Here is a 21,230-nt window from a genome sequence, read left to right on the forward strand (position 1 = left end):
ACCTCAATCTCTGTATCTGTGACAGCTGGGTATCTGATCACCACACAGTCACTGAACCCAAGAGGAGATGCAGGACATCTGATAGACAATGCAGGAAAATGTACAATGAACAGCATAGAAGATTATATTCTTTAAAGTGCAAAGATTATTGCTAGGAACAGCACAAATAGGTCCAAATGTGGCTCTAGCCATGACATAAAACATCTATAAAAATTCAGTTCTCCACAGGAGTATTTGTGCCTAGTTCTCCTAATACATATTTTGCAATGCCTTCACTTAAAAAAAAAGTTTACACTTCTCTGGGATCACTTGTTTTTGACCTCTTCTTGCTGCTGAAGTTTTTAAAAGCCTATTTCAAATCTATCTGTGAATGAATGAGAAACCTAACCCTGTTCCAACAGAGAGCTTATAGCATTTTTCTCTGAGTGCTCACTGCAGCTCAGGGTGCAGCTGCCCTGGGAATTATCATCTGAAGGAGGAAAATGAGGGCAAATTGCTTGATTTTGCACCAGCAAAATTTTTTTATTTGAGCACCAGCAAGAGTATACCACCTAGAGTACTGTGTCCAGTTTCACAGCCCTCAGCTCTAGAGAAATTGGAGAAATTGGAGAAGGCACAGCAAGGGTCAATAAAATTGATCAGGGGCCTGAAGCCCCAAAGAGAAGTTGAAGGAAATGGGTTTATTTAGTTTGGTGAAGGGAAGGATGATGTAATAGGAGTGTAAAACTGGTTGTAAGGGAGTTACAAACACAAAAAGCCAAACTCTTCTAGTCAGGGCAGATGATGGCATAGAAAGTGGCAAAAACATGAAGAAGCAAAAGGCACTTATGCAATTGTGACAGAGTGATTGCCTAAAATATTTAGCCCATGTGTTCCTCTAGCAGAGTGTGAACAGACAACGATCTCCAAAAACACTGTGTTCACTGTTGGCTGAGGGATTCAGCAGCTGTAGCAATAATATCGCTGGTATCATAACATAACTGAAAACTATACTAAATTCATGCCTGAAATCAGAGAAAAAATAATGTTACTTTAACTTATTGAAAGCTGAATTAATATTTTCTGGATCTGATTTGTCTTACTCTTCACACTCCTTGACTACTTCTATTACTTTTGAAGTCTTTTCCATAAAAGCATTTCAACCCTGTTTGAATTAAAAGAATAACTCAAAGAATTAAATTCAAACATTTCAGGATTGGTGAAACTATTTCTTTCTCTCTACTTTGTTATAATATTATTTTAAGTGCACAAAAGAGTTAAGGCATAAACATCCCAGAATAAAAATCGTGTCTGACAGCTATAATGTCACTTTGTAGCTAGAGGGAACATTCCTGCTGTCACTAAAATACCGCGGATGTAGCCAATTGAACAAAAATGGTACTGTCTAAACAAACTCAGCACACAATGGTTAGTTCCTAACTTCAGAGGTTCAGCAGACCAACTGTGCTCCAGACAATGCTGAGTTTGTTTAAAGTGTAATACATTTAGTTGTGCATGCTTATATATGAGTTATTGTAAAGTTGCTTTGGACTAAATTCATTTCTGCTGCAACACCACTGAAATGAATGTACTTACAACAGAGATTAATTTGGCCCATTATGTACTAAACTTGCAGATCTTTCTTTCTTTCTTTCTTTAAAAAAGAACTATTCTTTTTGCAATTGATCTTATTCACTGCAGTCATTTAAACACAAAGTCTTATCTGTGTTACCCCGGTGTGGTGGAGTTATACTGGATTTACGTTGTTGCAACTGAGAGAATTCTTTCAGCTGAAAATAAAGACAGCTGCCCAAATTACATGCAGATCACTGCACTTCTCCTATACACCCAAAAACTTGTAATGCACATTTCAGTGTCATGCATGACTTGCTACAGCAGCTGTAGGGAAAAGGAATTCCTGATACACAAAACTTTGTTAGAAAGTTAGGTCACGGCTTTAGCTATAAGAGATTATAACATCTAAGCAAATATGTTTAAGCTCTTCTATTATGCATGGGCAGTAAGCAGTCCATACTCTCTCCAAATTATGGGGCAGCAATGGAATTATTTTCCCATGTGGATCATCTACGGAGATGTCACTTCAGCATTCAGGGTATGAAAACTGGGTTTGAACTCCAGGATGGAGGAATAAGATTCAAAATAACTAGGTATCTAAAACAAAACTATAAATTAAATTACTGAGGTATTTTATGGTCTTATCTTACACAGGAAGACAAGAATTTCTTTCTAGTCTTAAGGAAGTTCTGAACCTGAATTAAGCCCCACATCTGGAATGAGTCAGGAGCAACCTGTGCTGCCAGGCTGCTTGGAAGGACTGATGTGCCTGCAGCAAGAAGAATGGCATGGAGGCAGCCCAAAGGCAGGCACTTGCAGCTCCACCTACAGCCACGGATATGCTGAAAATAGTCCAGTCCTGTAAATAATAAAAAGCAGAGATTTTAAAAATACATCCTGAAAGTTAGATACAGAATTCTCATGTAGTCCACAGCAAGAGACTGGTGCAGACTGCATCCTTCCCCATGCTTTAAAATCCCAAAACACTGCAGTCACTAGTACAGCCCCATCCACAGACAAATGTAAATGCAGGCATTATTCTGTGGACTCCTGGCCAAGAATTTTGTAGTTAAAGCATTGGGCTGCACCACTTTATTTGAGTACAGAGTTTAAAAGGCTACAGGATGTAGAAAATCCAGAGAATCAGCCGTGTGTGAGTCTGGCATCCCAGCCAGGCTGACTTTGCTGCAGGTTTTTCTCTCATAATGAGAACTATTCTTTCCCCTCAGAGTATCCATAATCCAAACACAATGAGTTTGCTTAGGCAAAACCTCCTTACCTGCTTACTTCTGCATTTTCTACAGAATTTGTATAGCAAACCCCACTACATGCAAAGCAAACAGTAGGTTCCTCTGTGGGGCAGGATAGTTCAACCATAATTATCCCTCAGTCTCTGCTCAGAAGACCACAACATTCCTTGAAGCCAAAATCTTTAGAAAGTTTAATCTCCTCAGATAGGAGAGTGAGATATATGATAGCTGATAATTGCTTGCCTTACTTTTATAGTTTTCATTAAATTGAGTATAGACACAGAATCCATATTCTCACATGGTTTTATTTCACTTTACTCCATCAATTCACTAACTTAGGTGGATCATGTGCAAACACAAGAAAAATGTACCCCAATGAAAAATGTATTGTCTTTTTGAGAGTCTGAACTTGTGAAGCCCTTTCTATTTAAAAAAATATTGCCTAGAAACCATAGGAACTCTTTAAAAAGCCATGTCTCATGCTACTTAGAAATGCAAAGGTCTGAACATTTAAATATATTTTATCATATTTTAAGGGGACAAATAAATAAGGAGGGTGAAGAACTGCAAGTATTTGATTTTTTTTTTTCTCAGGAGGCAACCTCTAAAATTACAGCTCTGGTTGAAAAAAGGTTAGAGTTGCATCACATTAGTGATGCAAACACAATGAGCCTGGGCAGTTCTTTTTGACTTTGGCGTCAGTCTGCTCATTGCCACTGTCCATGGCACCAGGAACCTCAGTTACATCTGTAGCCACTGTCATGAGTGCTGAGGATGGCCCTGAAAAGCAAGGTATGGCAAAAGCCCACAAATTGAATAGCCTCCTCTAGGGTCTAAAACTAGCTCTGACAGGCACCCTACTGTCACTAGTGACTCAAAGATACACAAACCACATACTGCAAAAAAAGAAAAAGAGGTAACTACTCAGGAAGAACAGCATTTTGTTGCTATGTACCACTAATCTCTCATTTAAAAATGAAAAAACCTTGCACAATGAAGAACAGGTAGTGCAATCCATCTGTCCTACTAATGCATCAACAGTAATTAATGATATCTGTAATTCTGGCATAACATCACATACCTGCACATGCTAAAATGTGTACTTCCTCAAACACCCTGTTTTCCTGGACTATGACACTCTAAGAGAAACAGTCTTCCTAGATCATCTTTATGAGAAGGCTCTCTTCAGTTTTGTGGGTGTGGATAAGCCATCTGCTTACTCTATTGTCTGCCTGAAAATAGACACAAAGACATTAGACTAGATGCATGTCCAGTTGCCAAAAGTGATCAAAATGTCAGACCTATTAAGATCTCGCTATCTGACATCTGTTTCCTTGATGTATATTGCGTTCATTGCCTTCATTCCTGTTCCAGCTACAGTGAGGGGAAACACTGATGTGGTTAGTTAAAGCCCATTCTCAGTGCAGTCACAGTGAAAAGGCTTGCTAAAGCCCAGCTGATTGTTCCTGTGTCAAATCCCTGGGAACAGCAGCAGCAGTGCAGGGGTGTGTGGAATGCTCCTCATTTGACTTTCAGCACAACTGTTCATTTACTGGAGCAGGTTAGGGTTCCACCCAGTACACCTCTTTTCATTTCTATCAGAATCTTCAGGGTGCTCTGACACAGCTGTGGATGAGAAGGGCACACCTTTCACACTTTCTCCAGAAGCTCATATGAAGCTGCCTTGTTCAATGCGACAGCAAAAGGTGCCCACACCATCACAAAGGCCTTCAGAGACCAAGAGTAGCAACACTTGTATCTTCTACTCCAGACAGAAATTCTTTAGGGACAGTGGATGCGAGGTGACAGTAGTGTGGCTGTGTCCCAAGGGAGGGAAGAGTCCATGACCAAGCTGTGTCTGCACCGCTGACATGCTCAGCTCCCTTGGGAGTACTCTGCCTGTTCTTTAAGTGACAAAATGGTGGAATATACATCTAAATAGAAAGCTTGCCACATATATTTGTAGCAAAAAAAGTTCTTGGTCAGAGGAAAGTTAGTTATCGGCTAGTATTACCATACCACTTTGTGCACTTCCTTAGCTTATTGCTGCTAAGCACAATATTAGTACTGCCCGTATCATACACCTGTCAGCTTGTTTTACCCTGCCCAATCATCAGAGATAGTGAACAGTCTGGTTTACCATGTAGATACATCATGCAAAGCAGAGACAGCACTGCCTGAGCACATGGAAGCACCAAAAGAAAATGCTTGACTGTACTCCCATGAGAGAGAAGCACTCAGTACTGCAGGGCAGAAACTATCTTGACCTGCCAGGTCCATGTAAGTGCTGCAGATAAAATAAAGTTTTACAAAGTCTTCATACCTAACACTTCTGGAAGAGACACTTAGTCTTGGCCACATTGCTGCTTCCCACAAGTAAAACTTCCCAGAAATCTGGCCCTGGCCTCTTCATGGGACAATACAATGCCTAGACTGACTTGCCTTTAGTACACTGCACATTTTCAGTGCAGAATTGAGTTACACTTCTGCATGCTGAACTGTGAACGTTCCCATAAGGGGCAAATCAGCAAATTGCAAATGCAGTGGACACCCCACATTATCCCCAGTAAGGACACACACTTTCCCTGCACTAAAATCTGTCATGCATTTATAGCTAACAGTCTCAAGGCACAGCAACTAGATGGATAAATCAGTTAGGGAGCCAGCAGTGGGTGAAAGGTGGGAGTCCCTGCTAATGTCACACTGCACGAGATGAACAGTGACACTGACTCCTGTGACAAAGCAGGAGCCAAGAGTGAAACCTGGATTTGGTGGAAGGTAGAAGCAGATCTCCCACAGATGTCAAGTTAGTCAGCGTTTCAGCTTTGCACATGCTCAAGTGGGTCTTGTTCCCATGTGTCTCCTGGACTGTGACCTTCCTTTGAATCCACTGGGAGTTCTGCATGGAGACAGGTTTCAGCATCCAGTTTTCCTAGAGATGCAACTCAGCGAGCACTTCACATGACGGAGGGAAGCTGCAGTGTGAGTGAATAAAGGGAGGGAACTAACTGTTCTGTCACATTAGTATTTTAAAAGCACAACCATGAAAATTTAATCTAGAAGAGGCAATGCTGTGGTACAAAAAGTTTATTTAGTCACAATTTTGTAAACATATGAGGTAAATTAACGTTTACATCAAGTTGCTTCTTACAGAATTTAATATACAAGGCACTTCTCTGAAGACAGTACTTTTAACTGTTTGCTGGTTTTTTTGTTACTATTGCCCAGAAAATTTGCTATGTTTTTTGTCAGGTTCTGTCATGTAAAAGACAAACATCCAGAAAGCAACAAGAAAGTTCTGAGTAAGCTTTCTTATGCTTTAGAACCCTTTAACTGTGAGAAACAGTGGCAATGCAAATAGCAATGTACTCTCCACCTTGAAATATCCTCACACATCTTGCGTAACTCTTCAAGAACTGAAAACTCTAGAATTAGATAGGCATCTTACAGCAAACTTTAAATGCAAATCTACAATTTCTTTATCACATCAGTGTTTTTAGTTTATGCAAACAATCCCATTGTCTTTAATGGTCTTACTTGCAAAAGTTAAAATAACTCGCATGAAATTGTATTTGCAGGCTCAGAACCATATTTTTGCCTAGAAAGCAAAACATTTATTTTTTTGTAAAATCTTCTACAGTGTAACATTGCAGTGTTTATTCACAAGTACTCTGTTTGGAATTTTAAACCAGGCTGTAAAGTTAGCAAGTAAACGACATACGTCACAGCTAATTTTTGTCATTGAAGCTCTAAACACACAGGAAGGCGTATGAACAATAGTGAACTTTAGTTTATTTGGCAATAATTGAGTTCATGATGCAAAATATTTTTTCCATGGTGTGCTCCCTATATCTCCAACGCCCATATTTTAATTATACAGAGAAAGCTGATACTATGCATCAGTGATCAGGTTAAATTTAATGGTACTGCCTTACGTCTGAAGAGTTCCTGTGTTATAGTAAGACATTTCTCTCACGTTTAACACATTGGCAGAGTCATTCTTTTACTTCTTATACAAATGTAAACTTAGAAAGCAGTTTATCTCATCCAAATGTGCAATCTGAAATCAAAAACTGAATGTAAACTTCAGAAAGTCAAAATTACAAGAGCACACTTTTCACAAGAAAAATCAAAGTAAAATATTTGGAATTTAAAAAAAAATCCAGCCTGTTCAATCCATGGTGTTAGTGTCTGTATAAAACAAAAAGATCTGGGGGCTCAACACTCTGCTCCTGCAGACTGCTGTCACCCATATGAACTCAGTGGAATACAACAGTTTGTAGCAGCTGAGGAGGTGCCATGCCTAACCAAAAAGGACCTAAATAGTGATCTGATTTTTAAAGCTAGCTTTTATTATTTTACTGATCCTACACTTATGTATTCATACCAGATAATAATCTCAAGAGCTGCAAAATGTCAGACATTTAATTAGCTCTGAGTGCCTTGCTGAACAACAAATATACTGCAAAAAGAGTAGTACATCATACACCTGGTAACTTGTTCAAAGAGTATCTTTTTTTAGTTTTCCATAGTTTACCTCATCATATTTTTTAACTTCAAGTAAGAGAGAGAACAAGTTTTCCCACAATTATTCTACTCAAAGAGCAAAAATTAGTGGGTTTTTTTCAGTCTGTTTAATATTAGGCATGATTCTGTTCTGACTTCTGCTTTTGCGATAACTTACCTACAGGTTTCATCTTTGCTGTGCACTTGAGGTCTTTCAGAATTGTGGCTTGAACAGCCAGGCTAAATCAGGGTATCACTACCAGTTCCCATGAAACTTTGCAATTAAGTGATGTGAAAGAGTCAATGACTTAGAAATTAGAAGATAATTTTTTGCCGAAAGACTCTATTCTGCAAGTCAGTGGATGTTTGTACATATTTTCTAAAACTGCGGAATTCTGCATAGAATTCGGCACTCGACTCACAGGATGTTGAATTCAGTGATCATTCCTGAGTAAAGACTGAAGTCCCCAAAATCAGCCACACCAGTAAGATTTTTCTTTCAACAAATCTGAATCCAGATGTGATGCAGCAACTACAAGCAGTTGTAAGCACTATGGAGGAGTTCTGCCAAAACAGTTACCTGGGCTCAAATGAAGAAACAGTTACTGGACTCCAAATGAAACTGTAGGCAATGAAGAGGCTTGACGCTGCATAGTTACGTGATGGAACTTAAGCTGATCTTAAAAGCGCAACCTGTGAGTTGTAGCTTTGCTTTCTCAGACAAGGACTGCCTGGATGCAGAGGCTGCTCTCTCAGACTTCTCTTAGGGGTTGCAATAGAGTTACATTTCTCCCCCCGAGCTTCACCTAACAGGAAAAACCATCTTTTAGAGCTTTCCAGTAGTTATTCTGGCTGAAAATACCATATATTCCACAAAAGCCTTCTGCAGGTCTAACCACACACATTAACTTGAAAAGGTCAGCCCAGATCTCTGTTGATCCTAAGATAAATCTATCTCTCTTACTATTTTTTATATACAATATGGATGCAATCCTGCAGGACACACTCTGTGAGGGTAGTACTAAAGCAAGGGCTGCAAGATGCAGAGCCCAGTCAAACAACATCAGTTTTGCTCTCAGGAAGTCATATAAAAAAGCACACATTCCAAGTGGTCTGGTTTATGTAAATACACTCCAGAAAGACTTTGACTTCATTCTTCAGAAGCATAAAACAAAGGAAAATGTAGCCCATAAACTAAATGTGCTAAAATACAGAGATGCATATATTGCATTATTTTAACTATGTAGTTAACTGGCATTTATCAAAACTTACAAAACTGCTACTATAGATGCTAGTAAATCTAAAAATTTTGAATCTTAATCTCTGCTTTTGCTTACATCTAGGCAACTTCATCAACTTTAGTCTATGTTCAGCATAATGCAATATCAGGGATGCAATGATAAAGCAGAACTTGGCTTTTAGTTTTCTTGCAGAAAGCGTTTTTATGGCTTATAACAGAAAATCCATGAGAGCATGCCTGAAGCTGAATACCTAATAATAAATATCTTTATTGTACTACTACACATCGACTTTCAATGCAGTGGCTGCCCTTAAGATCCATGGCAGCAGAAGGACTTCTCCTCACCTGGTTCAACACAAGCAGGACAAGGAAGTCATGAGACAACATGCCCAAAGGCTGCAGAACAGTGCTTCTGATCATGAGAAGCTATTTGTGACTACTCAGAAAGCAGTAAAAATGTTTAATCTTGAGTAGTGGGAATATATTTTGACTGTTGAATAAAATAAGCACACTCAGAAAAACATTTAACAGCAGAAATAACTGGTAATGTTAACTACTTGCTACAGGTTGACCCTGCTTTGCCTGAGTAAGGACTGCACTGCCAGGCCAAACACTTTGAAGATGCAAAAGGCTATCCCGGTGTGTTTGATTCTCTTTTCCAGTTACAGTACTTTCGATTTATAGCAGCAACAGGACTGACTCCAAGCTTTAGGCTTTTTGGATTTTGCTCGGCCTAATTCTGTATTCCTCCTGTACCAAAACTCTCCTGAGCCTATTCAGGCATGCAGAATTCTAACATCTTGTTAAGGAGGGACTAAAGGACAGAGCCTACTGAAAGGAAAGCCGCACCTTACAAAAAAACCCCAGTACTTTCCTTCACCCTTTTTAAGGGGCACACACATTTTTCAAAAGCAGGATTTCAATGTCTTTTCTAAGGCCCAAAATCTAAATTTCTTCTGGCTCCCAAAACTTCATGTGAATGTTAGTCTTGCTTGAATAAGGCCTGCAAGCTCCATTCCCAAATCTTGCTCCTTGTTAAATTGAATGGAAATTCTGAAAGTGACTTCAGTCGGATCAGGATAGACTCTTCAGCCACCAGGTTGCCCAGATATTTTAGCCACCTTTTCTGCAATAATTATATAAGTCTGTTTTCACTGACCTAAGGACACTACAGATTGATGTTAAACGGTACGCAACAGGAAATAATGTTGCTTTAGGAATTTCACCATTAGTAAGTTCCTTTCCTCTTACATTTTCTTGTAAGATCAAAGATCAAACTAAAATTATTAAGTACACAGTCAAGTAACTTTAAACCTACAGATTATTCTCAAAATGTTCAAATATAAGCACTCAAGTTTACTTCTAAAAAGCATTTTTTCAACAAACTTAAGCTGGTATCTAATAGTCTAAAATGCAGAGCTGTACTTTATCCTAATTGTTCGTTCACGGGCAGTGTATGGGGCCACAGTGTTTTGAAATGATAATCCTTGCTTTCTGAAGAAAAATTGTTCTGTGCAATAATTTCTGAGGTGTGGTTTGAATTCCTGTCCTCCTGTAAGCAATTTTAGAAGTCAGCTAAAATTATAGTCAAACATGCTCAAACATATTTGCAGGCTTATAAACATGGTGTGATCATGGTTGGCAAACACTGGATAGAAGGTCAAACCGAACACTTCCTAACAGATCAAGAGTAAAAAAAAAAAAAAAAAAAAAAAATTATGGAAAGAAGAACCTCAAAAATCTATTCCAGGGGTTCCCTAAACTCCGCCTGGCCGAGGACCGCATGGGTGACTTGCCATGAATACAAAGGCTTAAGTCATGTTATATGGAAGAAACTGAGTTACCTTTAATAGGGCAAGTTGGTCCGTAGACACAACAGGTGCCAACAGGAAATACACGCACCCTGATGTTTGCCATAGGGCTACAAGCGATTTAAGAGGAAGAAAGTAAGTCATTGCATCTGCTCATGTAAAGCTTCTGGAGAAGAGCTGAAGTGAAGGCAAGGGCAGGAGGGAGATGACAGCCAGGTGTATGGGCACTAGGGATATTAACTTTTTTCTCGGCTGAAAGTCGGCCTCAGGCACATGACCAGCTACCATTGCCCCCTTATCTGTGCAGGCCTCCCTGCAGCTGCCTTGAGAGATCTGCCGTGAACATGAAGGAGAGTGGGACTGGTCCCCCGGCCCACGGGCTGCGCTTCGGTCACCCCTGACCTATTAGAAAATGTCGATAATTTTCCCCACTACAACTCACAGAGTGCAAAAACAGCAAGCGTCTAAGTTTGAAACCCAGGCCTTCTCACCCACGCCAGGCCTGGCCTCCCCGGGCAGCTCCCCTGCCCACTCCGCCTTCCAGCACCTGCTCCCCCGAGCACGGGCGACCGCCTTACACGGCCAGGTCGTCTGACCGGGCTCTGCAGCTGCTCGACTTACTGGCCCTGCTCAAGCGCCGCGTGTCTACGAGCAGCGGGGGCTCGTGCATCTCCACCGTGGTGCAGGCAGCCGAGACGGGCCGTGCCCCCGACAGCTCCACCTCGCCCTCCACATCCCACTTGCTGCCGCTCGCCCCGCTCAGGCTGGTGCTGCTGCCGCTGTTGGCCGCGGCAATGGGCAGCACAGCCGGGGGTGGGAGTAGCTGCTCCAGCGGCTCTTCCTGCTCAGGAAGGGGATGCCGGACGCTGCTGGGGGTAGAGGAGCCTGCTGAGCTGGAGGAAGCCTTCCCCGGGTGCTCAGCTGCCATGTTGACCCAGTTCTGCTCGGACGGCAGGGCACGGCTGCTGCTGTTGAAGTAGTTGATGACGGCTGGCGTGGGCGTGGGGATGGGGGTCGGGATGGTGACGGGAGTGGAGATGGGTGTGGGAGTCACGGCACGGTGCCTCTCCTCAGGAACTTGCGGAGCAGCAGGGTAGCTTGCCATGGACGTCGTGTTGGAGGGGGGCCGTGGTCTCGGAGCAGCTGTAGCGTAGTATGATGCCATGGTCACTGGGGCCAGCAGCGGTGTGACAGCACGGGTGTCCGGCAGAACAGGGGCCGGCGTGGCAGTCGTGACCACCACAGGGGGTGCTGGTGGCGGCAGGGAAACAGGCTTGGACTCCCCCGTTACCATAACTGGTGTCATCGTTGCGACAGGCATCTCTAGGATGTACTGGCTTGTCATGCCCTGCTTAAGCTTCTTCCACCCCAAGTGATATATCTCGAGCATGTTCAGCAGCAGGGAGACCGAGGCCACCACCAACATGAAGATGATGAAGATGGTCTTCTCGGTGGGCCTCGAGATGAAGCAGTCCACAGTGTGTGGACAAGGTGAGCGGCTGCACTGGTAGACCGGCTTTAGCTCGAAGCCATATAGGAAGTACTGGCCCACAATGAAGCCCACCTCAAACAGTGTCTTGAATATGATATTGAAGACATAGGTACGGAGCAAGGCACCCCCCATACGGATTCTACCACGTTCATCACGGATTGGGAGCTTCTCTTTCCCCCTTTTGACAATAGGTTGATCTTTGACGTTATTGCTGCCTCCTCCACCACCACTGCCAGATGCTGCTGCTCCTGGGTAGCTGCCATCTTTGCTGCTTCCCTTCTTTTTCAGCTCCTCTTTCTCTTTCCTCTTCTCCTCCATGCGTACAATGTGCAGGACATGGCCCAGGTAGATGAGGGTTGGAGTGGAGACAAAAATGATCTGCAGCACCCAGAAGCGGATGTGAGAAATGGGGAAGGCTTTGTCATAGCAAACATTTTCGCAACCAGGTTGCTGCGTGTTGCATGTAAAGTCCGACTGCTCGTCTCCCCAGACCTCCTCAGCAGCAGCCCCCAGCACCAGGATCCTGAAGATAAACAGTACCGTCAGCCAAACCTTGCCAATAACCGTGGAGTGCTCCTGCGCGTTCTCTAACAGTCTCCCCAGAAAGCTCCAGTCACCCATTGTTTCAGATTTCTAACCTACAACAAGAACACCAAAGCAATTAGAGCAATGTTAAAACATCTTATAATTATACAACACTGGGGCAGAACAGATTGATCCTCGACAAATGATATTTCTTAAGGGCACTTGCTTTTGCAGAACTAAATAACCCCAGGAACACGCAACCATGGCCTTTGGTGGGCACAGAAGGGAGATGTTTAATGCTCTCACAGAGCCCATACAGGGTTAAGTGCCTATACACAACTGGCAAGAAGGATTCGTAAGTTAGAATTTCTACCAGATTTAAATATTTAAAAACCCCATTTCAGTTTCCTCTGTCTGAGATCACTCTAACTGCTCCTGCTTATATTTAGAAAAGAACAGGTAGAAATCAGATCAATTAAACAAAATAATCCTGCTATTAATGCAGCTGCACTGGTATTCAGCGTGTAATGCAAAATTTGTCTAATAATTTTATTGTTATCAGAATGTATGTCGTCCAGCAATCAGAAAGTTAGTAATAGGTTTCTGCTATTTTCAAACTGCACAAACATAGAAAAAGAATTACTCAAAACCTATGGAATTTACAGCTGAATTTTAGAATCTACACAACTCAGCAAGCATGTTCTCAAAGCCTAATCATGTTCAAATTTGTTTATTTCTAAAAAATACCAAACATTTTAGTAATTTGAAGTATTGGAAAGAAAGATAAATTCTGAGAAGAATGCTGAAAAAGTTTCTATGCCATTTCCCCTACTGTCCTGGCTGTTGGTGTCACTGAACCATAACTACAGCAACATCACTAAAACAAAACAAAATAAAACAAAAACCAAAACAACAAGCTCAAGGTCATTTCAGCAACTATATAAGATATTTTCTTGGAAAAAATAGAATTATATCCTATGACCTTACTTCTGTGACAAACAACTGGCATATATTCTCAGCAGTTTCCACCAATTCATGTATGATGGGCCTCCCATGTCCAATTGTAGGCAGAGACATAATGGCTGATTTGGAAAGGCTTAAAATGCAAGATTTTTTTTTTAATATCAGATTCCTCACAAGCTTCCTCCAATTCAGAAAAAAGAGAAACCTCCTGGTATCACACTTCTGTTATCCTTGGCCTGTTCCTAACTGGATTATATGTAAGAATACTGGAATATATGCAAGAAGTACAATTCATTCCCCTAATAAACTCACTTCTATATTTTATATGTCAACCTTTAACTAAAAACAAAATATAAAATTTTGCTTTCAGCTAACTTCAATACCTTCAGAAATACTTGTGTCGTAATTGTAGTTCAGATTTAACAATTTGCATATAAAAAACCCACTATCAGAAAAGTAATTATCTTCTTGTTTAAAAATCTTGGACTATTTTATATATATAACTTAATTACATCTTACTATACTTACACATCTCATCCAAACACCTGAGTGTCTTACAATTCCCAAGGATAAAAAGATGTTTATCACTGCAGCTAGGAATTTACCACTGAAGAAGTGTACTATTCTCACATTATATGAGTGCAATTTCCAGCAATCATGTCTCTGTTTTTTCCAAAAGAAGTACTTCCAAAGTCTGTCCTGACCTTCTTCTGGGCTTTTAGTTAAGGCAACAAAAGAAACTAAATGTATTTAAGATACTTTTTATAACTTCATTTTACTGTGCGGCAATGAAATACCTATAACTGCAGAGTAGTAATCTTTCACACAAAAAGCAACAACATACCCATTAGTATTTTGCAGTTCTATGGTATACTAATTCATTTTTTATCACACAAAGTTAATTTAAGAAAATTCCCCATGAAGATACATCTTTGATATTCTTTAAAAACATATTCCCTTTAATATAAGTGGATTCTTTTTCCAACACAACATGATAAACTAAATTATGACACTAACAATGAAATACTGATGTTTTAAAAAATATATTCAGATTCATTTTGAAGAATATATTTTTTCTCCTCTTAAAACAGTAGCCCAAAGCTGAATAAATTTTGTCTTTCTTCAATGTCAATACATTCTTCAGTGAGCAATTCTTAAGGCCAATGTAACTCATCCAAAAATCCCACCAACAACTGCAAAGGGGTGCCTTGATACAAATCATTATTAAATTACATTAAACAAATACAGAAGGTTCACAAAGCTCAGAGGCTATCTGATTTTTCCTTATTAAGTTCAACAATGCCTATGCCTAAATTCAAACACCTCAGTATTTTAGCTGAGAATAATCCCAAGCTTGCTTTTGTAGTATTACATAAAATTCAACTGTATAGTATTACTTTCAGTGCAGGCAACTGTTTAGACCTAATCTCCAATATGGATTGTGAAAGGAGACATTTTTTCTTTTTGTGCTAGGAAAAAAAACACAGATTAAGAAATGAAACATCTTTATCTGCATTTCATGATGTCCATGAATACCCACAAGGGAATGACACAGAATCTGTCTCAGAAAATAACCTAATTCAATGGGAAGAAAAGCAAGGACTTCATGAACCTTTGTATCAGTTAATAAGAACTGGGAGTCTTGTATTATTTGGTGTATTTGATTGTATTGTATTTCTTGTATTAGAAAATCATTCCTTTAAGACCACACTGAATAATGGACATTCATAAAAATTGGCATGGCATTTAAGAATCAATGTTGTGTTATTAATTACTGTTTTAGTACATGCACAAACACACTTTGCATGTAACAAAGAGAACAAGCAAGCGAGAATAAATTTTAGAAGCTGCAATGTCATATCTATCCCTCTGCAGGAGAATAATTATAATGTGACATTGACAAACTTTCCAGTTATTTTTATTTCTGATGATGTCACTGAAGAGGTTCATCACTGTGTGCACTATGTGCACTAGATGTGCAAAATTTGACATTTTAATAAAATTAACTCAAACATGTACATGTTTATGTATTTATATACACATATGCACACAAATAAGAACAAGCTGTATTATGATGATTATCATGTATTTATGATTTCATTTTACTGGTACATCCAAAAAATGTCCCATAACAAATATCTAGAAACTTAACAGATATCCTTATCTGAATATAATTTCTTAAATTCAGCCCCCATTTCCTTTACTTTCTCATGACAGTCTAAAAACTTGGGATTGGGATTTTTTCTTCAAAATTGTCTCTATTTTATAAAGCACTATGACAAAAAAAAGCTGTTAAAACAACTTGCAGTATTTAATTTCTTTTTACACCAAACAATCAGGCATCTCCACCACTACCAGGTTCTTAACTCTGCTAACTTAAATCAGACAAAAGCAGTCATCCTGCAGAAAGTCTGCAGCGTGACCATGTAATTCCAGACAAACTGGCATATGTGCAGGCATAGAATGAGCTACTATAATTTCCAGTGAAACTTAATGGTATTTGGCCATGTACATATATATGGAACACAACGGTGAGTGTTTCATAAATCACAACAGAGTTCATTTTATAAGCTTGTTTAAATGAGGATTTGAAATACACCGTCATTCATGCTCCCAGTGTCAAACTTTCAGACACATCTATCACTGCTCTCATTGTATTTTAAACACTTGTTAAAAATTAATTCCTTAACTGATCTTGTTATTACCTTGAACTTACTTTACTGCTATGGAGCCTCCTCCTTAAATCCCAGGCAAAACTTCTTTTGACTTCTTCTTGACTCCACTTGACCTCTGAGTGAAAGTTTGGCCTGAGTGAAGGAAAAGCGCAAGGAGTGCAGGACTGAGCCCAGGAGGAGAGCTACACCCCACCTGTGAAACTCCTCTCTTCCCTGCTGGAACCCCTGCCCTGATTCACTGCTGCAGGAATAAAAACAGGAACAAAAAGCAACCCCTTTTCTCCCCCAGAATACTCAAATGTCATCTTAGAGCTGTACATGGGAAGGAAAAGACAGCGACTTACCAGTGCAGCAGAAAGGTGTGAAGGGTGTGGAGCTACCGGGGGACTGCAGAACAGCCGTGGAGCATGAGGGCAACAGTCCTACATCCCGAGTGAGTGAAGCATGAATGAGACAGAGCTGTCAGGTGCCCACATACCATCAGCCACACAGATCTAAAAACTGCACCGTGAGGAGTGTCCCGCCCCCCGCCCCAGATATACAAAGGAAGGATGAGCCTTTCTGGCATTCAAACACTCAAGACCCTTTTTCACTGCAGAGAAGCAGGGACTCCAACGTTTGAATAGCTGTCTGAAAGGACTTCAGGCAAGTTAAAAATAACTGCAAGGGAGACTCTGTTCAAACTCCTTAAAGTACACTTTTGTACTCTGGAAACAATTTAAATTTTTTCTAGTTTAATTCTAAAATGTTCCAGTAGGATTCTCTCATTTCCCTTTAAGCAAAAGAGGTATATACCTCTAGTATCTCTGACTACTCAGTTCAATTCATTCTTTGTATCTGTGTCAGTGTTCTAAAGACCTAACTCACTAAGGATTTCTAATAACATGCTAGGCTTATATGATTTCTTCAGTGAGTCAGCAGTGAACCCAAATATTTTTTGCCTACAGGAAAAGAAAAAAAAAAGACACAAATGAATCAACTTTTTTGCTTATAACACTGGCAAATTTTTACTTCATCAAGTTTCATACCTTCCTGAGAATATTTATTCATCTCAGTATTTTGGATCACTTGTGAGTCCTAAGTGAGCAAGTGAGTAACTGGCATGTTTCGGTAACTCTCAGACAAAGATGAGACCGGGCAACAGCCTGGTCAATGCAGGGAGGCTGTTTTCCCCGTTTTCTACTATCGGGACAAAGTGTTTGTATGGGCCAGGTAACTCAGAGCTCACCTCAAGGAACCCCGGAACCATCTCGTGTTATTCGTGCATCATTTTGTGCGGCATCACCTTACAACGTTCAAAGAAATTATGTCTCTGCTTTATATTTACAGAGACTTAACTTTACTCCAAGTACAAAACCGGCTTGAAATGCACATCAATATTCACATGCGAGCGGCAACTTTTAAGGAAGGTATTTCACGTCTCTACACGACCATCCTGGATATTAATACTTGTTGCTTTGTCCTCCACTGCATCTTCTGAGCTATTTGGTGAGGTTTGGACACTTCTTGCTGCCACACCAGGCTCAGTTACGGTCCCATCTGCGAGCGCGGCTGCCTGCAGAGGGTTCCCTCGGTGGGGCAGGAGCAGAGGGACACCCGCGCCAGGGTCCCTCAGCAAGGCGCTCAGAGCAGCCGGGCCCCCACCACGACTCCTCCTCATGGATGAGCAGGCTCGGCCCCGCCCTGCCCTTCCCTGGCGCCCATCCCACGGCCGGGGGACACGGCGAGCGGGCAGAGGCCCCGGGCAGGCTCCCGCCCCCAGCGCCGCGTCCCTGCCTGGGCCGAGCGGCGCAGCCCGGGCCGCTCTACTTACGCTTGGCGGGAGGAAGGCTTTGCAAAGCACCGAAGGCGCCACTCGTTCGGAAGAGTCCGGGCGGAGATGGCGCATAGGTCGTTTAAGCGGGAGGAAGCGGCACCCCCGAACTTGGCTGGGCTGCGGCAATAGCGGCGGGGCGGGCGGCGCCGGGAGCCCGTGCCCTGTGCCCAGCGCCCTGTGCCCAGCGCCCTGTCCTGCCTGCTGCTGCCCACGCTCCCCGCCCGGCACCGGCACCTCAGTCGGCCGCCCCGCAGCCCCCGGGCACCCGGCCCTCCCTCTCCCCTCCCCTCCCCGCCTCCCGCGGCTTCACACGGGACGGGCCGGCAGCTCCTCTCCTCACCCGGGAGGCTCCAAGCGGATTGTCCGCTCGGATTTTAAAATGTTTGTCACTGAGCATATGACCCATCCCACCTGCACGGGATTTCCCGGGAAATAAGAGCGTTTCTTTCCCGCTGAGGGCAGAAGCGTGAGAAACCCCTCCCCGTCCCGCCGGGAGCGGGAGGCGCTGCCCGCTCGCCCGGCGCCGCTGCCCGCGGGACGCGCTGTGCGAGCCCCGCTCCGCGCTGGGAGAGCGCCGCGCCCCGGCCGCCGAGTGCCTCCGGCCCGGTGTCACACCCACCTGAGCAAAAGGGGAAAAAAACCCGCCAAAACAACCGAACCAAGGTTTGGCTCTTCTTCACCAAAACAAAGGGTTTCTCTCTGAGAGCAGATAAACCTTGCAGGTGGTGCCTGTGTGTCCTGCAAGAAGAGCCCCAAAGGACTGCCAACACCTCTTTTCCTCAGGCCCCTTCTCAGTCAGGATCAGCTGTCAAGCTGTTGTGCACAAAACTTTCAGAAAAAGAAAAAACAAAAAAAAACCAAAGCAAAGATCAATTGTCACTGTTCTGAAAGTTATTATTTAAAAGTAGGTCTTGACATTTTTAGCATAAATACTCAAAAATATTACTATCACCTATATTTTGGTTAGACTTTAGTGTGTTTTGTAGTATTGCCCCAGGGAGAGGAAAACAGCCACAGAGCCTGGGCAGCATCTAAAGCAGAGTGGGAGGTGGTCCTGCTCAAAGAAGGTCGAGGGAGGTGATTCTCCCCTGCTGTTCTGCTCACATGAGACCCCACCCAGAGTGTTGCATCCAACTCAAGGGGCCCCCACCACAAGGAGGATGTGGATCTGTTGAAGTGAGTCCAGAGGAAGCCATGAAGATGATGAAGAGGCTGGAGTACCTCTGCTATGAAGGCAGGCAGAGAGAGTTGGGGCTGTTCAGCCTGGAGAAAAGGATCTAAGGAGACCATACATCAGGGGCCTACAACAAATCCAGAGAGGAACTTGATACAAGAGCATGTAGTGACTAGACAAGGGGAAATGGCTCAAAACTGAAAAGGGGTAGATTTAGATTAGATTTTAGGAAGAAAGTCTTTAGTGTGAGGTGAATCATGGGAACAGGTTACCCAGATAAATTGCAGATGCCCCGTCCCCAGAACTGTTAAAGGCCAGGTTGGAGGGGGCTTTGAGCTACATGGTCTAGTAGAAGGGGTCCCTGCCCTTGGCGAGGGGAGTTGGACCTAGATGATCTTTAAGGTTTCTTCCAACCCAAACCATCCTGTGGTTCTATGAAAGAATGATTTAAAGTGGTATGATGACTCAACAAGTCCAGCAGTAACATATGAGTTTCTCTTGATAGCTCCTCTACAAAGATCTCAAAACAGAACCACACCAGTCATTCCCAAGGCCTTATTTAGTTAAAAAAATCCAATAAAAAGTTTGAGACACTTTGAGGAGCTGTGTGTAGCAGAGAATTGTTGAGAATCTGAATCCGACCATGCCCATATTCTTGTATTCTTGTACTTGGTTGATTGATCCTTGTAAATATCTCAGCTGATAGCACTAGGGAGGAAGATGTCTGTTGACCCTAAGCACTAGAGGTGGCACAAGGACAAATGACTGTTCAGAGAAGGGTGATATATCTTAAACACAGTGCTGCTGTGACTGTAAATGTATCACAGGGCATAACAGGGTTGATCCTGAAGCACTGGGGCATGAGAGGTTGTGTTAGGGTATAGGATGGAATCCCAGCAGCCGCAGTAACTCCTAACATTTAAACTTTCCTCATGCAGTGAAGTCTCGCAGCTCATAAGTTTTAATAGCATGAAGCACTGGGTGTTTCCCTGGTGGCTTTTTCACTCTGGAAGTTTCAAGTGGTATTTCCCACTATCTGGTCAAATTGGCCTTGACACCTGTTTTTTTAAGGAAAATATTCTTACTCAGGAGGGCAGTGAGATTCTGGAGCATCCTTTTAGTAGTACCAGAGAAGGTTTTAATGGTAGAATCCTTTACATTTCAAACTAGGAGAAGCGAATGCAGAGCCTGCCTGTTGTGGGACTACACCCATCAGCTAACAATTTCCTTTCCAAGAATTCCCTTCTGGATTCATAGGAGAGGTTTGGTCTGTCAGCAAAACTCTCTGGGTCATTTATAGAAAATGGTATGGGCAGGGATGCAAAATCCATGGGGAAAACTTGAAAGAAGTGGTTTTAAAAGTGAAGAACCAACTATGTACTGGTGAAAGCCCAAGCATGAAAGCATGTTGAGGACATATGACTTGTTAGTCATATACTAGAACAGGAGGGTCTGTAGTCAAACAAGAGTGAATAGAAAAAAGTAGGGCTTGTATCCTTGAGGAGTTAATTCAGAAAGAAAACAGGCTCAGATTAGTTAATGGTGTTCAAAAGTGTCTCTTCATGTGGACTTTCTGAGAAAAGGATTTCCTTGAAGAGCCATCCTGCTAGTTTCCTCACTTATCTTTAAAGAAGCACAGCACTACTAGTTCTCATTATGCTTTAAGGGTTCTCTCCATTGGCATTAACATTAGACAGCAATACACAACTTAAGGTGACATTTAAATTTTTACATTAAAATGCACACCTACAAATTTTTCAGCCTTCCTTAAATTAACACAGAATCACAGAATGGTTAAGATTGGAAGGGACCTCTGGAGATCATCCAGTCCAACATCCTTGCCAAGGCAGGGTTACCTACAACAGGTTACACAGGAATGTGTCCAGCTGGGTTTTTAATGTCTCCAGAGAAGGATTGTCTTCTTTAGTGCTGTCTTTTGTCTTCCATCCAAGCCTCCACACAGGTGACAACCCATGTTCCACATGTAGACAGACATTTAGCAGTACGTGATTTGGCTGGCACAAAGTGAATTCAGGAAGTGGGGAGACAGAGGAGTCAGGCAAATATTTTTAACATTAGAGGAATCAGGTTTTCATTACAAGGTACATGGAAAGAAAATAAAAAATAGACACCAAGCTGTATGAAATTATAAAAAGATCTCATAAGTTAAAGAGATATTTCTTGATTGATCTTAGTCTGAACCTGAGCTGCTGCTCAACAAGAA

The 21,230-nt window shown here is 42.0% G+C and overlaps 1 protein-coding gene across 2 annotated transcripts; it reads right to left on the reverse strand.

Moving 5' to 3' along the window:
• Nucleotides 1-5,908: 5,908 nt before the first annotated feature.
• Nucleotides 5,909-17,930, reverse strand: GJA3 (gap junction protein alpha 3). 2 transcript variants are annotated; one of them, XM_033053485.1, is made up of 4 exons: nt 17,830-17,930; nt 16,361-16,438; nt 16,047-16,257; nt 5,909-12,491 (listed from the first exon to the last, which is right to left on the reverse strand). In XM_033053485.1, the coding sequence occupies exon 4, from the start codon at nt 12,472-12,474 to the stop codon at nt 10,936-10,938; it is 1,539 nt and encodes a 512-aa protein (XP_032909376.1). In that variant the 5' UTR covers nt 12,475-12,491; nt 16,047-16,257; nt 16,361-16,438; nt 17,830-17,930; the 3' UTR covers nt 5,909-10,935. The 2 variants fall into 2 exon arrangements, with proteins under 2 accessions (XP_032909376.1, XP_042635005.1); XM_042779071.1 differs by lacking the exon at nt 17,830-17,930 and having other exon boundaries at nt 16,058-16,641.
• Nucleotides 17,931-21,230: the final 3,300 nt, after the last annotated feature.

The sequence above is a fragment of the Catharus ustulatus genome, chromosome 2 (genome assembly GCF_009819885.2).
Source record: "Catharus ustulatus isolate bCatUst1 chromosome 2, bCatUst1.pri.v2, whole genome shotgun sequence".
In the NCBI taxonomy this organism is placed as follows: domain Eukaryota; kingdom Metazoa; phylum Chordata; class Aves; order Passeriformes; family Turdidae; genus Catharus; species Catharus ustulatus.

Bases quoted from the DNA above. Each gene is read 5' to 3' on its own strand.
- GJA3 (XM_033053485.1), bottom strand. From the start codon at position 12,474: ATGGGTGACTGGAGCTTTCTGGGGAGACTGTTAGAGAACGCGCAGGAG.